The sequence below is a fragment of the Myotis nattereri genome (assembly GCF_964212035.1).
Source record: "Myotis nattereri genome assembly, chromosome: 3".
Lineage (NCBI taxonomy): Eukaryota > Metazoa > Chordata > Mammalia > Chiroptera > Vespertilionidae > Myotis > Myotis nattereri.
Window position 1 is genome coordinate 39,150,168 of NC_138077.1, and position 21,661 is coordinate 39,171,828.

At 39.8% G+C, this 21,661-nt stretch overlaps 1 protein-coding gene across 6 annotated transcripts in view; it reads right to left on the reverse strand.

The window, feature by feature from the left end:
- Positions 1–21,661, reverse strand: part of PEX5L (peroxisomal biogenesis factor 5 like) — a 240,418-nt gene that overhangs the window by 162,297 nt on the left and 56,460 nt on the right. For 2 of the 6 annotated variants that reach the window (XM_081086947.1, XM_081086946.1), the window contains exons 1-2: positions 14,125–15,240; positions 12,507–12,578 (exon numbers count right to left, since the gene is read on the reverse strand). The exons of 2 other annotated variants lie outside the window; for them this stretch is intronic. In XM_081086947.1, the coding sequence (XP_080943073.1) occupies positions 12,507–12,578; positions 14,125–14,217 (165 nt within the window). In that variant the 5' untranslated portion in view covers positions 14,218–15,240. Of the gene's footprint in view, positions 1–12,506; positions 12,579–14,124; positions 15,241–21,661 lie in introns of those variants that run through there. 2 more of the 6 variants (XM_081086949.1, XM_081086948.1) reach the window with 1 other exon arrangement.

The window sequence follows — 21,661 nt, forward strand, 5'->3', positions numbered from 1 at the left end:
CTGTGTTTATGCATCTCTGTGTCCCAGCACCTGGCAAGCACCAGCAAGAAGTAGGTGGTCAAAAAGTTTTTGTAAAACAAATGCGTGAACTAGAAGTTTAAATCATTTCCATTGAAATAATGTTATTTTTTTTTTCAAAACAGTATCCTGTCTGCCTTCCCCTTGAAGTTATTTTAAATTACCCCATAATAGAGAAAAATAAAAGACAATTTCCTTTATTTGCATAGTTTTTCTTAGAATCAGTTTTTAAACATATGATCCCGACTAGTTGTCTCCTCAAACACCGAAAGCTATGCAACTCTGAGCTGACTGCGCTCTCTGCCGCTCTCCCCTGCTTATCACATGGAAGAAGGACCTTGGCCATAGGTAGAATCAAGCCCATATTTTTTAGGACAACAAAAATTACAAACATACTAAATGTAACCATCCCCCTCCCCCACAACCAACCCCCAGAAGACACATCGCAACATTGCTTACATATCAAATTTCTATAAGCAATAGATTCTCAGATTTTTTTTTTTATGTTTTCCCATTTGCTCTCTCTTCTTTTCAGGAACAGACTTCATTCTTGTCTCTTCCTTTCTCCTTTCCCCCCACATTTATAGGGTTTCGGAAGTCTGCCCACCTACCGAGCCAAGGGGCACTTGGTCTTTCTCTCTCTCCTCTCCTTGCATTCTGCCTCGATTGGAACTATGAGGAGGCCTCCCTTCCTCCAACCTACACCCTCTGCTTCTAGGGGGTGCAGCAGAAGATGGGTGATACATGCTATACATACGCACATGCTTAGGGAAAAGGCAAACGGGAGAAATAGCGCTGCACACTGCGGGTGATCCAAAGTGCTCAGTATGAAAGGGGCATGGAGTCACGGTGGCCCTCGGTGAGGATAACAGGGCATCCGGGGCCGCAACATGCATGCCCTGGACACCTGACTGAGGCGTTTGCATTTTACTTGGGGGACAGTGAGAAGCATCAAGTTCCTGCCACCTCTGGGCTGGTACTAAGCCAAGGAGTGTTGGGACCCATGGAGCAGGTCGTGTATGGCTACGGTGGTTCATAAACCCACAAGGATATGATTTTAAATTACGTTCCCTGGAGTCTGTATGGAAGGCTAAGATGGTTCACTCATGTAGTGAAAAACTAATTGATTCCTTTCGTAAAAAGTACAGTTTTCAAGGTTTTATATCTTTAGTTTAAAAATTTAAGACTAGTTAAGCCTGTTTGCGAGCTTCAATGTGTCTTACCTTGTACTAAACAACTGGATTAAAAAATATATCAGCGGATGCACCTCACTCTTTTGCTGGCCCCAGAAACTATGTCCACAGTTCACAAAGACTTAGTACAGCAATTTCAGAGGCACATTTAAAATTTAATGACAGAAGCTAGGAGTGCAAGGAAGTGATAACTGGACAACCTTGACTGGAAGAAAACTACTTCCAAACTCAGTGTTTTTCTGCAATAAGAATTCATTAATCATTCACCAATTACACAAATGAGATAATTTTGTTAGAACAAGTGATGAATGAGTGTTTTTTTCTATTTAGAACACCCAGCACAAAGCCGAGATGGTCCATTGTCTCACCATTGCTTAATAAGTCACTTATTCATATATTTCAAGAATGAGATCATTTGGCACAAAGAATACCAGGATGAGGAATAAATAATAATTGTACTGAATGATCACTTATGTATGCACGTGTTTTTCCTAGATCACAAGATAGGAAGGAAGTGGTGCTCACTCTGATTGGGGGTAGACCATGTGAAAAATTAATGACTGAAAATGGAAATGACAGAATTAGAGAGTTGTTTTGGAGACAGGGAAGGAAGCATTATAAAAAAAAAGGTCTGCAAGAACTGGGTTTCTGTCAAGCCTTATATATGTAGTGTCAGAATAAGAGACATCTTCCAGAGGCGGAGATCAGAGTGCGCTGAGCAGAAAGGAAAAGACACGTACTGCAAAGTCTGGTGGGAAGACATCCAAGCACAACCACAGAAATGACAAGGTCAAGGCAATGACAGAGCACAGACAGGTTCAGAGTCAGAAGAAGAAGGAAGGGAAGTTTATTCTAAACTCTCTCTGCTGTTTAAGGATTAAAATAAGGAAGAAAATGTTGCACCGCCTGTCTGTTCCTTTGTCATTTTCATTGATCAGACTGTGAATCTGTAACAAATCATTTTAGTATAAATATTTCCCGAGACTGGTTTTCAAGCCCCAATGAAAGGAAATGCCAATCCAACCCGTCGTCAGTGAGTTCACCTGCAGGGTTTATTAGACAAAAGCGCTGGCAGCTCAGTTCCAGAGGGACTTGGAAGCCGGATGCTGAGCTGTGGACACAGTTCACGGTTCCCTCAGCCAATCAAGGGCAGAGGATGGACTGATCCAGGTGGGGAAAAACGGTCTGTTTCAATATGGAGGGAACCTGAGAATCTCGTTAGGGTATTTTAGGGGATTCAAATTCCACTTCTAAAATCTTTACTATCTGCACCCTGATAGACTGGGATTTTGTCACAGAGTTTGTGAGAACCTCTTTATGAAGAATGGGGAAGCATTTCATATAAACATCCTTCTATAAAAATCTATCAGACAAATGTAACAGCTTTAGCTGAGCCCTTGAAATACACACCTCTCAAGAGATTTTTCTGGCTGACTGGTGTGCTTGGCTTACCAACAAGAGGGAGGGTAGAAGAAAGGATAAGAAGCAGCTTAATTTAGGAAGGCAGTTATGGGGGTAGATGAATGAGTCCAGGACTAGACGCTGCTGCAGACCCACGTTTTAATATTTCCTGTACTGTAAAATAACTTAGTGACACAGTTGAGCTACTTCCCGACTTTGAGACCCACGTATTTCGAATGAACTACGACCAATATAATTAAACTTCTTAGCAGCTGCACGCTTTAATCAAATAAAACTTGTCTGTACACCTAGGGGCTTGACTTGTTCTCTAAGGGATAGCATCACTAACACAGACCACACCCTTCTACTCAAAAGGGCTGGGAATGGGTTCCACAGCGGACAATTTAAAAACCTCTGGCTTAGATTATCCTCTGAAGTTCCTTTCAGCTCTAATGACTACAGTTCTCATATTGATCAGATTCACCTCCTTAAAACAACAACACAAACATGACCCCAGCACCGCACACACCACTGAAAACACCACAAACCTTCCACAGTGAAAGGTTTGAATGGGTGTCTTTTCAAGTTGTATTTCAAATGGCTGAGTCTACTTTTTTTAAGTGTTATTGTCTCTGACTGTTATTTTCATATATCACATCATTTTACACCCAGCATGTCAGCTCATGTCATTTCAATTTTGTGTTCCTTTCCTCAGGGACTAAACATGCTGCCGGCATTTTCCCCATTAGTTTAAAAAGAACAAAAAATAGCGGTTCGAAAGTTACTTAACACCTATATATTTTTCCAACTTGAAAGACCAGTTTTTTCTTTTATGCCACATATAATGACCATAGGCTAAACAATATCCTAAAATAAAGACATGTAATGGCATTTCGGTTATTTGTTGCACTTGAGGTGGTAACTCAAGGCCTCTCTTGGTGATTATAGTTATTAACAGCCTGTGAGTTGCATTCCTGCTGGGAAAGTTGGGGAGGATGGACTTGTGAAGGAAGGCTGGGTGCAGGCTACTCAGTGTTGGTACCTGTTTACTCACTGAGATGCTAAGTTAACAAGAGTACAAGGTAGCAAAAGTCCTGAATAGGTGGAAATATCAACAATACCTTCTGCTTATAAATATCCACCCTACTCATGTTATCAAATGAGGATTTTTTACAATATAGGTAACTGGTTCCCTTTTGAGGTACTTAAACTTCCTGGAGGGTCGTGTGGACACCTAACAATTATACCTTAACATCTATTATTTTAATCAGGTCAACAATGAGGTTGCAGCCTGCTGGGGGGAGCTGTGTAAAGTAGGAGAGAAACAGCAGGGGAAGGCGGAGGCCCATCCAGGCCAGGTCCACTCCTACTCTCCTTGACCTTAGAGTCTCATGAGTATAACAGGTGTCCACCTGGGCCTCCAGGGCTGGATGCAGATCCAGAAGGTTTTGTGTGACTGAACACTGTTATAAAATTTAAAATTGATTATAAACATTTAAAAAGTAGCTGATTCCTTCTCTTGAAAAATTTGTATACATGGTGACACTGAGCCCATTCCATAAGATGGCAATTAGGGGGAGCTGGTAGGTACTGCCACCCTCTAGAGGGGTCAGTTTATGACATTAGCCACTATCCTTCACTCTCTATTTTTCTTACACACAGTCTATTCCCCTCATTCCTGTACCTGGCTGATCCAAGAGGACTTTTGTATCTATGAGCTCAAAATAGATTTTACTGTCTAGAATTATTATAACTCAGTCCTGAAGAAATCCAAGAGGATTCTACAGCTAATAAACCTAAGAGTTTTACCATCAATTCCCACCACCCACCCACCATAGTACCTGCCATTTATAAAGCACTTACCACCTGCCACACACATTGTGAAGTATTTATATACAAAAATCTATTTATCTTCCTAGTTACTTTTTTAAAAAAATATATTTATTGACTTCAGAGAGGAAGGAAGAAGGAGAGAGAGATAGAAACATCAGTGATGAGAGAGAATCATTGATTGGCTGTCTCCTGCACACCCCCCACTGGGGAACGAGCCCACAACCCAGGCATGTGCCCTTGGCCAGAATCGAACCTGGGACCCTTCAGTCTGCAGGCTGATGCTCTATCCACTGAGCCAAGCTGGCCAGGGCATTCCCAGTTACTTTTGACTTAGATAGTATTCCCCCATTTTATAGTAGAGTGGCCTGAGGCTCAGAGGGGCTGGTTCATTTTTCTAAGGTAATACAGCTACTACATGGTCCTAGCCAGTTTTCATCCGGATTCTTGACTGTGAAGGCCCTGCTCTTAGCTGCTCTGTAACATCCTTGTTATACTCACGATGTCACACATGTGCAGTGATGGAGGAGACAGCAGCCCCAAGTGTACTAGACTCAAGTATCTGACAGTGTCCTGCAGAAGGCATGCAGAATGCTCAATAGTAAAGCAGTCAGAACGAACAAAGTGAAAACCTTATGATGCAACAACGGTTTCCAACTCATCGTGCAGGAAGCTTGAGTTGCTGATGGACAGAGCATAAGACAAAACAGGGTGGCCCTGAAGGCTAGCCTTGGCTCTGACCACAGGAGGCTATGTCAGGCACAGGCACCCCTGAAAGCCATCCCGTTTGAACATTACAGCAGACATCGGAGCCAGAGGGTAGTATTTCATTTTGTAGATTAAGAAAGGCACTCAGAGAACCTAAATTGCTTCCTCCAAGGTTTTCTGTTTAGTAAATGGCGAAGCCAAGGCTAGAAATGGCCTCCTTTTCAGCTCTTCCTTGCCTGCCTCTGTCATTCTATGCATGACCCTCTACATCAGGGGTCCTCAAACTTTTTAAACAGGGGGCCAGTTCACTGTCCCTCAGACTGTTGGAGGGCAGGACTATAGTTTTAAAAAAAACTATGAACAAATTCCTATGCACACTGCACATATCTTATTTTGAAGTAAAAAAACAAAACAAAACGGGAACAAATACAATATTTGTATTTGCATGTGGCCCGCGGGCCGTAGTTTGAGGACCCCTGCTCTATATCTTCTGGCCTTATACCTTCAGATCTCAGTCTGAAATTGAGATATTAGGCCTGCCCTTGCTGTTCTTCCTAGAGTCAGGTGATGCTTAGGGGAATCTGTACACTGAATTGAATTGGGGTGGGGGGGGCGGGGACTAAGAAAAGTATGTAAAGTAAGATACTCTGATTTTTTGTTCTCCAAAATTACGTCACTCCGTTATTTTTATATTACTTGACACAAATAAAGACTATTTAGGAATAAAACACAGAGTAATCATGCTTTATTCCAGTAATATTTCAATTTAACCTAGTGGAAAACTTTCCCCCCTTGCTTGTGCAATATTTATTGATGATAAATAGCTTCACAGACAAGACAGCATTGACTGGGCTAGAGTCGTGAATCTTTGTTTACTCCAATGCAGATTTCAGATAGACAGAAATTTGAATAGTTTGTCTCTCTCACCACAACAGGCTTTTTTTCCATTGAACCATTGCTCATCTATCACTTTTTCCTCAGGAAAATGCTAATGAGCCTTTGCCTGCTGTGCATAAGGTGTTTTGTTCTTCCCATGACTCAGAGTAGACTGGCTCAGAACGTCCAGGTTGTCACCTTCTGCACTGCTAGAGGTGTTTTCTGTTCTTGGTGACCCAGTGCAGAGTTCCAAGAAGGTACCCAGGGAAAGCAGTAGAGATGACACTGAGAGGCAGGTGTTGTCATAGGACATTCATGCTTTATAAGTCTCCTCGGAGGTCAGTGGCATCTGAATTACATTTGGATTAAGTCACTGCGTTGATATGGCAGAGAGTCCTGGCCAGATGGTGCTGAGTACAACAAGGCAGAGAAACAGATCACCCGCATCCCTTTTACTGCTCAGGAGTGAGACTCGGCTCGGCAGCCTAGGTGCGGGTATGACCACACTCTGCTAGCACCAGAAGGAAGCGGATATCGCCTCCCATTAATCTGTTTTTCTTATTATTCCATTTTCACTTCATGTTGACCTGTATTTTCCTCTTGAGGACCCATTCCCACAAGGACCACTGCAATCCTACTCAAAGGCTTACTTGCGACTGGAAACACCAGGGGATGGCTCCAGTTTGTGTCTTCTTTTCCTTCCGGGAAAGATCACAGAAATTCTAGGTTCCTTGGCTTTCTGTGTAGCTTCTCCTACACATTTAAAAGGACACTCGTGGAAAGGTTTTGGACTAAGGAAAGTATGTGTTGTCTCCCTCCCCGGTGCTTCTCATGCCCGGTGAGAGCACTCCCTAAGGAGGCTGTGTAGGGAAGGGAAGAAACAAGTAGATGTCAACAAAAGCTTTTAGCTGTAATTCTGTATACCTTTGCTATAAAGGGCATTTCTCTCTTGGCAAAGCCACAGGGGCCAAGAGGGAAATAAACAGTTAAGAAGTGTGAGGAGAAGGTTGTCCCTGGGAGGGCTTGATAAATAAATATTGGCCTATTATAATAATTCCTAGTAGATTGTTATTTTATATAATGAGAGCACTGGAACAAAACAGCTTTTTAAGACACGTATGGGATGACCAGTTATGGACAACAGTAGAGGAGCTGTGTGGAATGACAGTGTTGGGAGGGCTGCCTTCCGGTACGCTCTCTGTACCTGAGCAGGGACCCAGGGTATCTTGATTCACCTTCCTAGGTCTCAATGTTCGTGTTTGCTAGAATTGGGCTGTGGGGTAGTGTCATGGATTGAATGTGTACCCCTTCCTCAAATTCATGTTAAAGCCCTAACCCTCAAACTCTGTATTTGGAGACAGGACCAGTGAGGAGGTTAAATGAGGTCATAAAGGTCAGGCCCCAATAAAACAGAAAGAGACACCAGAGGTCTCCATCTCTCTCTCTCTCTCTCTCTCTCTCTCTCTCTCTCTCTCTCTCTCTCTCGGATGCAGAGAGAAGGCAGCCAGGAACAGGCTCTTGCCTGAAACCCTCAGGATGGGCCAGCATCTTGATCTTGGACTTTCCAGCCTCCAGAACTGGGAGAAATGAATGCCTGTCATTTAAGCACCACGTCTATGGTGTTCTGTTATGGCAGGTGAGGTAGATGAATATAGGTGGTAATGACTAGCTAATTAAAATGACAACGATCACCCTAGCTGGTTTGGCTCAATGGATAAAGCGCTGGCCTGTGGACTGAAGGGTCCCAGGTTCGATTCCGGCCAAAGACACATGCCTGGGTTGTGGGCTCGATCCCCAGTAGGGGATGTGCAGGAGGCAGCCAATCATGATTCTCTCTCATCATTGATGTTTCTATCTCTCTCTCTCTCCCTTTCCCTTCCTGTCTAAAATCAATCAAATATATTTAAAAAATGACAACAATCTACAGTTAACAGAGTACTATTACAAATTTTATCTCAGAGAAATGGTCAGAGATAGAAAGAGCAAAGCATTATTTTACAAATTAGAGAAGGTTCGAGAGCACAGGTTACCAAGTGGAATTCAGTCAGACTGTAAACCTGGGTCTTTAAAAGGCAACTTTGGATGTGAATGGTTGTAGTTTTCTTGTTTTCAGCATTATTTTGTTGGATGTCTATGAATTCTGGATTTTAGATTTCCAGGCAATGCCCAGTTAAACAATGCCAAATTTATCACAAGCCATATATGTTGTTTTCTCTTTAGAACTGCAATAATTATCTCCTTTGACTCAGTGGGCCTCAAAGTGTGGTCCAGCAGTGGGAGCTGAGGACTTAGAAATGAAAATTCTTGGGCCACCAAGACCTACAGAACTGGAAACTGAGGCTGCGCCCAGCACTCTGTGCTCTAAAAGGCTGCCCAGGGGTTTCTGAGGCTGCTAACTTTCGAGAACCACTGCTTTCATCCATGTTCAGTTTCTTGTTCCCCTTATAACTGGCTGACATCTGACACTTTGCACTAAAGAATATGCTGCTGCAATGCTGAGTCCTATTACCAACCAGATCCACAGCATACTGTCAAGCCCATTTCTGAAATACTTGAACTTGTAAGTATAGCCTTCATATAATCATCATATTCTATAATTCTGTGTTGGTCTTCGTTACCTCCCTTAAGTCTACTCGGAATTTGAAAACATTTTAGAAAAAGCGCTATTTAGTTTCAGCATATTATAAACCTTGAATGAAATGGACTCTAATTAAAAATAATAATTTAAAACCTAATGAATTTATTATTTATTCAAAGTGGTTAATGTTTTAATCCCACCTCTAAAATCTCAGTAACTTGGAAAAGGAAACTCATGTGTGCATGAAACCTATTCCTCAACAAGATCCACCCCTGCCAATCAGAGAATATTTAAATAAATAACAAAAATGATCCAAAATATATATTTAAATTTTTTCTTTTAATACTTATTCTAGAAAGCAATAATTCATTAATTATATATATTACTGGAGGCCCAAGGCACGAATTCGTGCATGGGTGGGGTCCCTCAGCCTGGCTGGTGATCGGGGCCGATCGGGCCGCAGGAGGTTGGCTGTGAGAGCACACTGACCACCAGGGGGCAGCTCCTGCATTGAATGTCTGCCCCCTAGTGGTTAGTGCATGTCATAGCGATCAGTCAACTGGTCATTTGGTCATTTGGTTGCTTAGACTTTTATATATAGATAATTTATATAGAATAACTATATTTCTACATGTAATTACAATAAACAGTATATATATTTTATGTCAAATAGCTGGATCTTAGAGTCAATAAGATTTTAATCCAACATGTTTCCTTTGATTACCTTCCTAGACTTCGAGTTTAAAAGCTTTAGGGCCCAGCTGGTATGGCTCAGCGGTTGAGGGTTGACCCATGAACCAGGAGGTCACAGTTCAATTCCAGTCAGGGCACATGCCCAGGTTGTGGGTCCCAAGTGTGGGATATGCAGAAGGCAGTCGATCAATGATATTTGATATTTCTATCTCTGATATTTCTATCTCTCTCTCTCCCTTCCTCTCTCTGAAATCAATAAAAAGATATTTAAAAATAATAAAAAAAACCTTAAAGATTTTCTTGTGGAGAATATGGATTCTGATACCAGTATAAATATAAATGTGTGAAAACACTTTTATATTTAAATGACTGTGTGTGTGTGTGTGTGTGTGTGTGTGTGTGTGTGATTGCATATTATGTCACCTATTATTTGAGGTTATCAACCCTAATCTAAGATTTTTGTGAAATGTTTTATATGCATCTCAAATAAACTTTCCCAATAAAATTTTACAAAGAAGCACAATATTACCATTTAACAATAAAACTTTAGACATTTTCAAAATTACTGTTCTTATGCAGAAATAACACAGAAATAACCTTTACCCCCTCGAATGTGGGCAGCCAGGGAGAACAAAATGCACATACCCTGTGCTGCTTCTGTTATTAATTTGCTTATATAAGCAAAACTGTGGGCTTTCTGTGGAAGTACCAGACTTACACGGCTGATAAAATGGCACATAGCTTGCACAGCATTTGTAAAGTGACAGCTTCTGAAGGACAGATTTAATGAGATTAGTAGACTTCTGCCCATCACAGCCTCAAACTACTTTTTAAAATCTTTAGAATTTTGGCACCATTTACTGAAAAAGCTATTTGCAATTACATGAAGATTGACTAACATATTTCTAGCCTGTTTCTGAAAAGATAGGAAGAATAAATTGAACATTAAGATTCCTCTCCAATAGTGTGTGTATAGATACTATAAATAAAATATATATTATATGTAATATAATATATCAATACATAAAATAATATTACATATAAATAATATATATATAATCTATGAGATGAAGCAATATTAAACATGCATTTTACACACATACCTTTAATGTTGATCTCTTAAATTCAGGAAGAACTTTTTTGTAGAATTATAAAGACTAATTAGACTGTTTTCCCAAATATTTTACTTACAGGTAGCAACACTGTCATTGGTCCGACCTGGGATTTACTCACAACATCAACATTAAACAAACTGCCCCAAAAGGAAGAACTACTCTTAGAGCCAACAGCAAACACCAATGCCAAGTCATATTCATAATTACTCATCTTTTGAAACCTGTTTGACATGAATGATTCAGCAAAGCGGGGTCTCTGCCAGCTGGTGCCAATAGGCACAATGGCATCGGAGGAAATGTGATAACCACAGAGGCAAACAATGACTGGACCAATAAAACTCTCCCTCCTTTGATTCAGGTATGGAAAGTGCTGTTTTCTGAAAAAGCAGTAAAGTAGGTCTCTCTCTCTCTCTCTCTCTCTCTGTCTCTCTCTCTGTCTCTCTTATTTTTTGAAGCTTCCTTAACAGTTAGTAAAATATGTTTGGGCACACCAACGTAAGTTTTATGGAAGGTACCATGAGATAAAGCCCATGACTCCCGTGGGCTTTCCACTCCGAAGATCTCCATGTACAATTTGATAGTTTTCGGAACCCCCAAATTCAGTTAAAAACAAAAAGAAACTTTAAGGAGAAAAAAAGAAAGAAAAGCAGCCGTGGGGTAGCATGAAACTAAAGAAATACAAAAAAGAGTAAGAATTTACCTGCCACATGATTAGGAAAGAAATTAAGTCGTAACTTTTTGTTTTAATAGAGAACGCATAGACATGTATATGCTCATCAGATGCTGAATGGCGTCATTCACCACGTAGGGCCGGTCCTCGGATCAGAATGCCAGGCTGTGGGAGATGGAGCTTGCGTGCCCCAAGTACCAATCCTGGCATAGTTCAAATGAGACCTAATACCCCGGTGGAGCAATCAGGCTCCAGTCCCACTTACCTTATTAACAAAACCGACAATTTGGCACTAAGTAGAAATACAGGGCCAAACACTCTCTGCCCCTGTATATTATTCAGGAGCCAGAAAGTGAAGATAAGGCAAGAAAAACTTGCAGGTTGTTTATGGAGGTTATTTGGCCAGTTTTTCCCAGAAGATCACTCCAGTTACCTCAGTTATCCCAGCTCTGACAAGCAAGTCTCTAAGCTAACTGTTTCTGGCTGCTATTTTCCAACGGTCATTTTTCCTTTTCAGAAATATACGCAATTGCTCCTTGAATGCAATCACCACGATACAAAACAAATGCACAATTAGGAAATTGTCCAAATTCAACTTGCCTTCCTGTAGCTTGCTGTCTTTCTAACCTCTTCATCTGCTCAGATCGCTTTGAATTATTTATCTCCACCTGAGTTTACATCACCCTCAGAATCAATGCCACTTGTACATTAAGCGAATGTGCAGTTAGCCTGTCTCCCCGACAATTAACAAAGACGTTAAGGGCTGATGCCAATTCAGTGGCATAAGCTGGATACCTTCCATTACCTGGTGTGTCATTGTTTTTGGTCTATTAAGCAGTTTTCAATTTCACCTTATGGGCCCATATAAAACCCAAGCTAGATGTTTCTCAAATTATAGGCAGTATTACAGGTCTTAAATAGCTTCATTTTTGTTTTTTAAACATCATCTCTAAATTTACTGGAGACTAGCTGAGAAACTAAATTGGGTAATCTATCTATTCTAGATAGACATATTTTAAACTTCTCAGTTTTTTTAAAGTCTTTTGTCTCCCTCTCCCTCAATCATATTCATTGTTTTACACTAAGGGTAGCATTTCTCATTTTCAAAAAAGTATACTTTCTGATTCTTGCTTAAATCTATTTTGCTAACCAAATTATCATTGTTGTTTTGATTCATTTTTCAAAGGGGGCTTTTAATTTTCCAAAAGTTCTCTTTTCTTGCTCTGCTTTATTTTTCACCATTCTTACACCCTGACATACAAAAGTCAGTGGATCAGAGGCATCATGGCAGGGAAGCTTAGCAGCTCTCAAATCTATCTTGTTAGACAGGCCTCCTCGATTAGGGCAGGGCTGAATGCTCAAAGGCTTCAGTTGTTAAAACTCTACAGTGAAACAGTAGAAAATGTATGTAAGCATTCACTTACCTGCTTTTGATCAACAATTATCTCGAGGTCTTCATCACTGCTTAGTTTTCCATATCCTTTTTCTTTACTTTTCTTGTGAAAGAATAATTTTAAATGATCATTTAGTTTGTTTCCATTAATAATCTAAATCCCACTTAATACTTTTAAAAGATAAAGTTTACTTAGCCCTGTTCCCTAGTCATAATACATTATTCTTCATGTCAGTTTCTCATGGACAATAGCAAATGTTTTATTGTTAAACATTTTATTGTTTTAGCTGTTGGTTTATAATTATTCATTAAGCATTTTTTGCTTAGCCTCTTCCATACAAATTACATCTTTATTCTTCTCTGAATATTGTTATGCTTCTTATTTTTTACTCTGTAGTTTTAGAAAAGATTCTTTAATACTTTAATATAAGTAATTCCTTTAAGAGTCTGGAGCACATTTTTCTTAAAGGTCAAAACTGCAGTTAGTAATACTAGACTTAAGACTTCAACTATTAAATGTTTTATTTTAATCCCTTATATATTTTTAAGAATAAGACCAGTATCCTGCAACTCAGATAACAAATCTTTAGATTTTACACATTTGCTTATAAATCAGATAAAAACTAACATTGTAAAAACAACTCAGAAATAATTTTAAAAAGATAAATTACTTTCAGAATTAGTTTGAAAAGTTAGAAGAGTACAGACCATCTTTAAAAATGAATTTATTAGCATTTTATCATTTCTCCCCCAACAACCATTCTCCTTCTACCTACCCCATAGAAAAATTCTAACATCAGAAAAGGATATAGATCATGACAACCATTTTACTGTTGTGCTGATAGGAGAAAGATCATTTATTTGAGTCTTTTTTATTCTTTCTTGCAATACCCTGCTGATGGGAATGCCAGAAATGACATATTTCTTCTTAATTTCAGAAATTAAAGACCTCCATAGAGGACCAGTAACAAAAGGAAAAAAAAAAAAAGAAATTGCTATACAGTTAGCTATATTTCAAAGTTATTATTTTTTAAAAAACAATTCCTTCTTTAGGTATTAACTACATTGACTAGAATTAAGGGAATTGAAAATGTTTCTTATGTTTGCACCTACTGTACCATATTAGAATCCCCATCTCATTGGGGGAGGAAATGATATCCTTTATGAAACATGACATAAATCTGTTTACAGTGTGGGACGTGACTCTTGTCTTTTCCTCCCTCCCCCCAAAACATTTCAAAACCAGATTTCCACATTTCCTCCTCAATAAATGTACCTACTATTTTTCTGGGTTGTGTGTGTGTGTGTGTGTGTGTGTTTTCGTGTGTGTAATAAAGAGATTTCTGAATCTTCAAGTATTAGGATGCATAAATACAGTCTCATTCATATATTAATGAATTTGGCCACTTAGAGCAGAACAGATGGCCACAGTACTTCTCTCCATTGTTATTCTTGTCCTCATTTGAGGAACCATTTCAGGATTAATGGAAAACAAAGAGAACAAGGGTGGTTTCAACCAACCTGACTTCCTTCCTATCACTTGGCTTTTATATCCTTTTAGTCCCCTGGTTGCCATAGGATATTGTCCAGAGACCCTCTAATGCAAAACGTTTAGAAATGCTTTTCCAAATATTGATCTGTATACGTACCAAGTAGCTCATTTGCATGACTCGATTTCTGGACAAAAGGACATTAAGTAGAGATGGAATGTGGGTCCTTCCATCCATGTCACTGTCAGACATCCCAGAATTCTTTGCACCAGAGGCAGTGGCTTCATTGCCAGAACTTGCTGAGCAGAGAACCACAGATCTTGCCCAGCAATAGTATTTATAATGTATGGCAATAATGGAAGTATCCCTGAATCATTGTCTTGTCTTTGTAAACATTGTGAAAATTTAGGCTAGCACAAAAAGTCATTGAAACAAAAATTTCTTCTTTTCTAACTAATTTTTATCCAAGCACAATGTTCTCTGCTGTTCTAGTTAATGCTTTTTTACAAAAACAAACCTATTATTAATTATATGCATTTTTATATCTCATCCCCCACATAAGGACTACTCAGCCTCTTTGTCCTAAAAGCTCTCAGCTTTCCCTTTTTAATGCCCCACCCCAGATTTCCTTGTGTTTAGCAAATCAGTGCTAATTGATATAAAAATATCCGAATTCATAGAACATAATTCAAAGTTGCAGTTTCTGCCAAAACCAGCATCCCACCTTTCCAATTTAATCCCAACTCTTTATCTAATATAATAGTACATTTTCCTGGCGAGAGGCAGGGTCAGGAAAGGAGAGTATCGCCCCAACTACTGAAAGCAGAAGTTGGCATTTTCCAAAAGTGGGAGGAGGAACTTAGAGCTCTGATTCTGTATTTAAACCTCCAGTCTCCAAACAGCACACAACTGTACGCAGTCAGATTCCTTACAGTTTTACTCTAGAGTTAAGCAATATTTCCCAGTTCACCCCATCACCCCAGGGGGATTAAGCCTTTTCTACACCAGGATGGTTATTCCCTCACTTACTGCTTATTTCTAGTGCGAGCACAATCCTCTTTCAAGCACTCAGCTCCCACTTTGCCTGCTTAGATGAGCCAGCCCAGGCAGGGATCTTCAGCTCGCCTCCCTCCTCCCAGCCGGGAGTCCCTGTCTTCTATCTAAGCACTTTTGTCGAGCACAGAAAGCAACTCCATCATCGCTTTCTGCGTGGTCTCTCCCATAAGCCAAAGGACTGAACTAGAAGGAGAAAGAAAGCTGACCCCTCCACTCTCCAAGCCTGAGAGCCTGAGGAGGCAGGGCTTCTGTGGGAGGAGACGCCCGAGGGCAATCACTTCCTGTGCTCCTCCCACCTCTCCTGGCCACTGAGGCAGTGAGGGAAGGCCCCTTTCCCCCTCAGCCTCAGCAGGCTGCCTGCCAGCGATTTTGTGCACTGCTCACCTAAGCGCAGTTCAGGAGGGAGTGTTAGTGCAGTGGAGCTAAAACAGGGAAGACTTTGAGATGGGAAGAGTGAGGAAAGACACAAGGGAAATAACTCATCATTTGCCGACAATGCCTCATTCCCTATAAGAAGCTTTTAGCTGGAGGTCAGGGTCCCATCTCTGAAACGCCAAGCATCGTTATCTCCCATCTTCCCCACACCATTCTAAATCCTTTCTGAGTAACTGGAAGGAGGACTATCTAGTTCCTTCTTGGTGCTAATAACTTTCTTAATAGCCCTGAATCACATCTGTGGTTTTCTTCAGGACAATGACCCTGGCTCCCCTCTCTGCAGACATTCCACCATCTCTCCTTAGCCCTGTTCACCTTTTGCTTCCCACTCTTTCACTCTCTCCTCCACAAAAGTAGAACAGAACGCCAGGTTTATTCACTTGACTTAAATAAACCATAAAACTTGGAAACTGCATAGGAAGACAATATATGGCCGCAGATATAGAATGCATTACATCAGGAAATTTTGCAAGTAACAACAAAACAACGAGATAATTTGGTGGGGTAGAGACCTGAAATATGAAGCACCCTATGTTCAATTTTGAGAATAGGGTTTTATTAAAAAGTAACAGTATTAATTGAAAGATACTACTTGTGTCTGGGTTGAATTAAAAGGATTCTTCATACTCATTAGGAATGGAATATATGAAGGAAATTTTGAAAGGAAAAAAGGAACACACACATGATTTAGTTAATTGTAAAAATTTGCCTCAACTGCAATTTTTGCCTACCTACAGATGTCAACATAAATGTCAAGGTTAAAGATCAAATGTAAATGTTAAAATTTTTTTTACTATCATTTATTCAATACTGCAATGAATGATAAATAGGCCCAATTTATTAAAGCAAATGTTACATAGGAACTATGTACACAGAAGTACAGAGACCTTCCCACTCTCTTCTTCCTGGTTGTCAGTACTCAGTTGCTATCTTCTCATTTCCCCTCTCTTTAATCCCTTCTCCACCACCTTCCTACCTGCAGGCTGCAAAATTGTTTATTTTTCCCTGTCCTGAAAGATGACTTCCTCACATCTGCTTTCCCCTAAAGCAGGGTTTTCAACCCTTTTCATCTCATGGCACACATAAACTAATTACTAAAATTCTGCGGCACACCAACAAAATATATTTTTGATGATCTGACAAAAAAAATAAGATATAATTTTGATTCATTTACACCAGATCGCTATTGTTGTGTTGACTGTTGTCATTTTTTAATTGACGATCTAAGAGAAAAGAGGTCAGTGCCTCTGACTAAATAGTCAGGTGTTGCACATTTTAAAAATTCTTGTGGCATAAAAGGGGGAAGAATGGGGGAAACCTGTGATAATGTCAACAATTAAAAAAAATATTCTTGAGACACACCAGTGTGCCTGCCACTGTGGAAAATCGCTGCCCTAAAGGCATTCCTTTACTCTCTCTTATCTCTTCACTGTCAAACTTGAAAGAGTGGTCTTTTCTTACTAGCAATAGCTCTTTTCTCCTCAGTTCTACACCAATCACAATCAGGTTGCAATTGACTGTAATTGCATTCTTGACAATCACCAATGGAATCCTATTTATCAAATTCTTTAGCAGTCCCTTTTTTAGAGCTAATTGTATGAATTAGCCCCAAATGCAATTTGTGACTGACCACAGATGTCAAAATAAATGCAATCATTATTTCTTTTAGTGGTCAAGTTTGTAGGAAGTATTTTAAAAAACATCTTTGCTGTTATTTACACTATTAGAGCTATTAAATGGTGTATTTACTGAATAGACTAGTGTCAGTGAGAGGGAGGAGGAATTGGGAAAGGAGATGATATGCTGAGTTTGTGGTGTCTTTAGAAAGTTCATCCACGTGGAAAGATCCAGTCGACCATTTGGAAATACAGGTCTACATCTTAGAAGAGAGAGATAAGGTAGGATGCATGGGTTGCTGGGGATAATCAAAATTACAGACATGGACCAACTCATTAAAGAAGAAAACAGAGCCAAAGAGATGAGGACTAGGGCCAGAGTCCTTGAGAACGTTAAATGTAAAGAAGGGGCCAAAGAAAAGTCAGTGCAGGAGGCTGAGCAGGAGTGGTGAGAGGTAGGAGATCCTGGAGAATGCAGTCAAAAGAAAAAAGAATTGTGGATAGTGTTGATTTGGGTTGTTTTCCTGAGCAGGATGCAAGGGTGATTTCTTTCCCGGGTCCTTGTCCAGATGGATTCGAAGAATGAAGCCACGGACAAAAGGTGATAGATGAAAAGGACGGAAATTTATTGGAAGCAAATACAGACTCCCATGTAGGGAGGGGGTCCCAAGGGGGTAACCCACCAAACTCCTTTTTTTCTAAGGTTTATAAAAGAGTTTATAAACCTTTGTCCCTTCTTGCCCCCTTCTAGTTGGGTCCCTTCCTCACTTTATGATGCTATGCTCTTCTAATTGGTCACTCTTTTTGCAGAATATCAGCTTCAAAACCAATGTGGTGCCCCCCCCCCCCATCTCTCCCCCTTACTTGTAACATTTCTCTATCTCCTGTGAGAATCAGTTTTCCTCTTTCTGCCATTGGCCGACATTTCTTTATCCTCTGTGAAAGTTTCATTTCCCCCCTACTCTGTGGTGCTTCTTTATCTTCTGTGAATGTCTTCCTCTCCTCTTCTCCTGTGGCAGATTTTTATTTTCTGTGAACGTATGCCTTCCGGGAGCTCTAAGCCCTCACCTGTGCCTTCCTTCCCCATAGACCCTCTTTATGACTAAAACTCCCCAAACCTGCCTATTTTATCCCTAAAATTCATCTCAGTGTCAAATGCTGATGAAAGGGTAAGTAAGGATTATATTTGGTGCTTTGGAAGTCTTCAAGAACTAGGAACAGGAGAATTCATAAAGGTGGAACCAAGATTAGAGTAAATTAATGAATACAGTGGCAGTAAGGGAGTAAGATAGTGAGAGAGGACTTAGCTACCGTAGGAAAGCTTGAATACAAAGAGGGAAAATTTGTTAAGATGGTAGATCTCAGGGTAAGTGCTCTTTCCGCAGTTAAAAAAAGGGTGGGGGGAAGAGAAGGAGCAAGAATGATAGTGGAAAGACAAATAATATAGTATCACATGATCTCACTCATATTTGGAATCTAATGAACAAAACAAACTGATGAACAAAATAGATCCAGAGACATAGAAGCATGGAACAGACTGTCGAACCTCAGAGGGAAGGCGGAGGTGGTTGGGTGGACAGGAAGAGATTACCAAAGAACTTGTATGCACATGTGACCCATGGACGCAGACAATAGGGAGGTCTGGCTCAGGTGTGGGCTAGAAGGGGTCAATGGGGGAAAAGAAGGACATCTGTAATATTTTCAACAATAAAGATAAGAGTAAATACATAAATAAATAGGGAAAATAAGTTCTCCTCACTCCCGCATTGTAAAAAAAATAAAATACAGGGAAAAATTGCTATAAAAGTTACTATAATCCCCTGTCCCTTTATGTAAAGGTATTGAGTATGTTTATAGTTCAAGAATAAATTGGTAAAGAAGTGAAAATGTAGGTACCAGAGGGTAAAGGGAGATAATTCATGAAGCAAGAAAGTAAGAACAACATCATGTAAGAGGAAAACTGCATGTCTCTCTTTGAAAATTTTCAATTACGTAATATATATTTATAGAACAAAAACCTAGAAGGATATATAGCAAATATTAAAGTCCTGTCCTCTGGGGGGTGGAATTATGCATGGTCTATGTGCTCTCTTTGTACCTGGGAGTACTCTTTGAAATAAGAATACATTTTTTTCATAATAAAAAAGTAAACAAAATGTGATTGCTGGAGAGATCCATAAAATTGCCATGGAAAAAGACACATTTAAAGTCTACTTTGCAGAAAAATGACTGGATCAGGGCTTTACCCTTCCTTTTATTATGTTTCTGGAAGAATAAAAGCTTTTTTAAAAAATGTAGAGATTCATGCTACAGTTGTTGCTTATGTCCCTTGTGGCAAGCGTGCTAGAAAGGCAGAATGAATGTTTTGTTTATTGCATTTAATATGCCCCTTTCCTCTTGACTCTCCCTTATAATATTAAGTTTCTCAGTTCTTTGACATCACATCATTTTGGTCTCACATCACCTGTCCCCCCTCACCCGCCCCCCCCCCCCCCTTTAATACGCATGGTATCAGCACAGGCACAAACACTGCTGCTGTAGGAGCCAAAGAAACAGGCATAAGGGAGAAAGAGGAGTTTCTCCTGAAAGGCCTGGGATAAGGGCTTGTGTGTTCCCCCTGTTTAGGATGGAAGCCTGGACTGACCTTTCAAATAGAAAGTAATCACTTTACCAACTAAAAGGACAAATTTCAGATCTTTTATTTTTCTTACATTTGGAAGAAATCAACTTTCTGAAGGGGAAATGTCATCATTACGGGGAATCATTTACAGAGCGGCTTGTTAAGTCTGGCATTTTTCAAAAACATTTTTTCCCTTTTAAAAAACATTAACAGCTGTGCTCCCCCCCTGCCCCAATAGTGATCCTGTTAGAGTAAAACAAAAGAGCCACAGGGTGCAATTTTCTAGTTTTAGGCCAGCAGAGGCAAACATGACATATGGCAATCAAAGTTAGTTCTGAAGGTATATTGCTGAGTAAAAAAAGGAATATAAGGACAGCAAATATGTTGATGCATTTTAAATTATATTCTAAGTCATATGCATATGTCTATATATGGAGTAACTTTTTTACTTTAAGGCTAAATCTAATTGAGAACGTAGATCTCCCTATTTACGTATTAGTTGGATAATAAAATGGCAGTGATGCACAATCCCATTTCCCCTGTAGCCTCACAGTCCCTCCTAAATGCTGGCTTCCCTTGATCTGTAAGAGAATAACCTAAAGAGTTTATAAAGTTTCTTACAAGTAGTTTTTATTTTCCAAGTTTCCCAAGAAGGAGAATTCTTCAACATAAATATCTATTGAAATTACTCAATCTGATGTTGTTGTGCAATGACATTTTCTTAAACATACAAATTTATTTTCAGGTGTGCACCTTATATATTTCTTCCAATATTCTATCATGGAAAGTTTCAAACAGACAGCCAAGTTAAACAAATTGTATAGTGAGCACCTGTATACTTACTACCTAGATTATACCACTAACATTTTATTATTCTTGCTCTTTTGCATATCTGTCCATCTGCTGGGATATATTTTTAAAATATAGTGCATGCTGTCACATGTCTATATATTCTTTTTCCCACGGTTTATTTAATTTAATTTACTCTTAAAACTCAAGAAAGCAAAACCACTGGTTCAGTAGGCTTCCAAAATAAGAGCACTACAAGTTGAGGATTTGTTCCCCTCCAGCTTTCATATGAAAAGCAAATCAGTGAGCTACTTTTCCAGCACTGAGTGCTGGGGATAGGTCCTATCACTAGGATTAGGCAAGAGGAGCTGTGATCAAAGGGCTGGGATTTCATAGTTCTCAGTCAAGAGCAAGTGATCAAACAACTCAAATTTTTGAGACAAATCCATGGTGTGGTAGGCAGTACCAGTTGATATTAATCCCCATGTCTTCATTTCATACCCTTTGATCATCAGTGTTTCCTGCAAAGACTTCACTCTGCTCTGGGCTAGGTAAGAACATTTCATCTCAGGTGCCTGTAACACAGTGGCAAGCCCTGGGACAGGGCGGGGATGGTTAATGGCTTCTTGGAGGGAAAGGGCTTAGTGTGCTCCAAGGAACAGTACTTGGGTGTGTGTTTTTTTTAGATTAAGTAGGCAGAAAACAAAACAAAATGTGAACTTTCAGTTATGTCAGATTCAGCAATGTTCCACATTACTTTGAGCACAATAAGTAAACTCTTCTTAACCTTCCCTCACCCCCCAAACCAAACAAAACCACATTCAAAGAAAAAAACAAAACAAAACAAAACAAAAAATAATGTCCTTCTTCACAGAAAAATTGAGTCCAATTCTTTCATCTGGAAGGTTCTGGTCTCTACAAAAATCACCTCCTCATTTCCTATAGGCCTGGCTCTTGGAGCTGTAAATGCAGTTGCAGAGCATGCAATGGCTGTTATATAAAAATTGTTTTCTGCCTGCTGACGACAATAATGGTTGAAAAGTGATGTATTTCAAACTACTAGGTTTCTTGGCATTATGTGGTCCTGGTACTCTATCCAGGCAAGGTGACTCGCACATGGTGGTTTTTACCTGTGATCACTCAGATAGCAGGGCAGGGGTGGTTGTTTGTGTAGGATAAG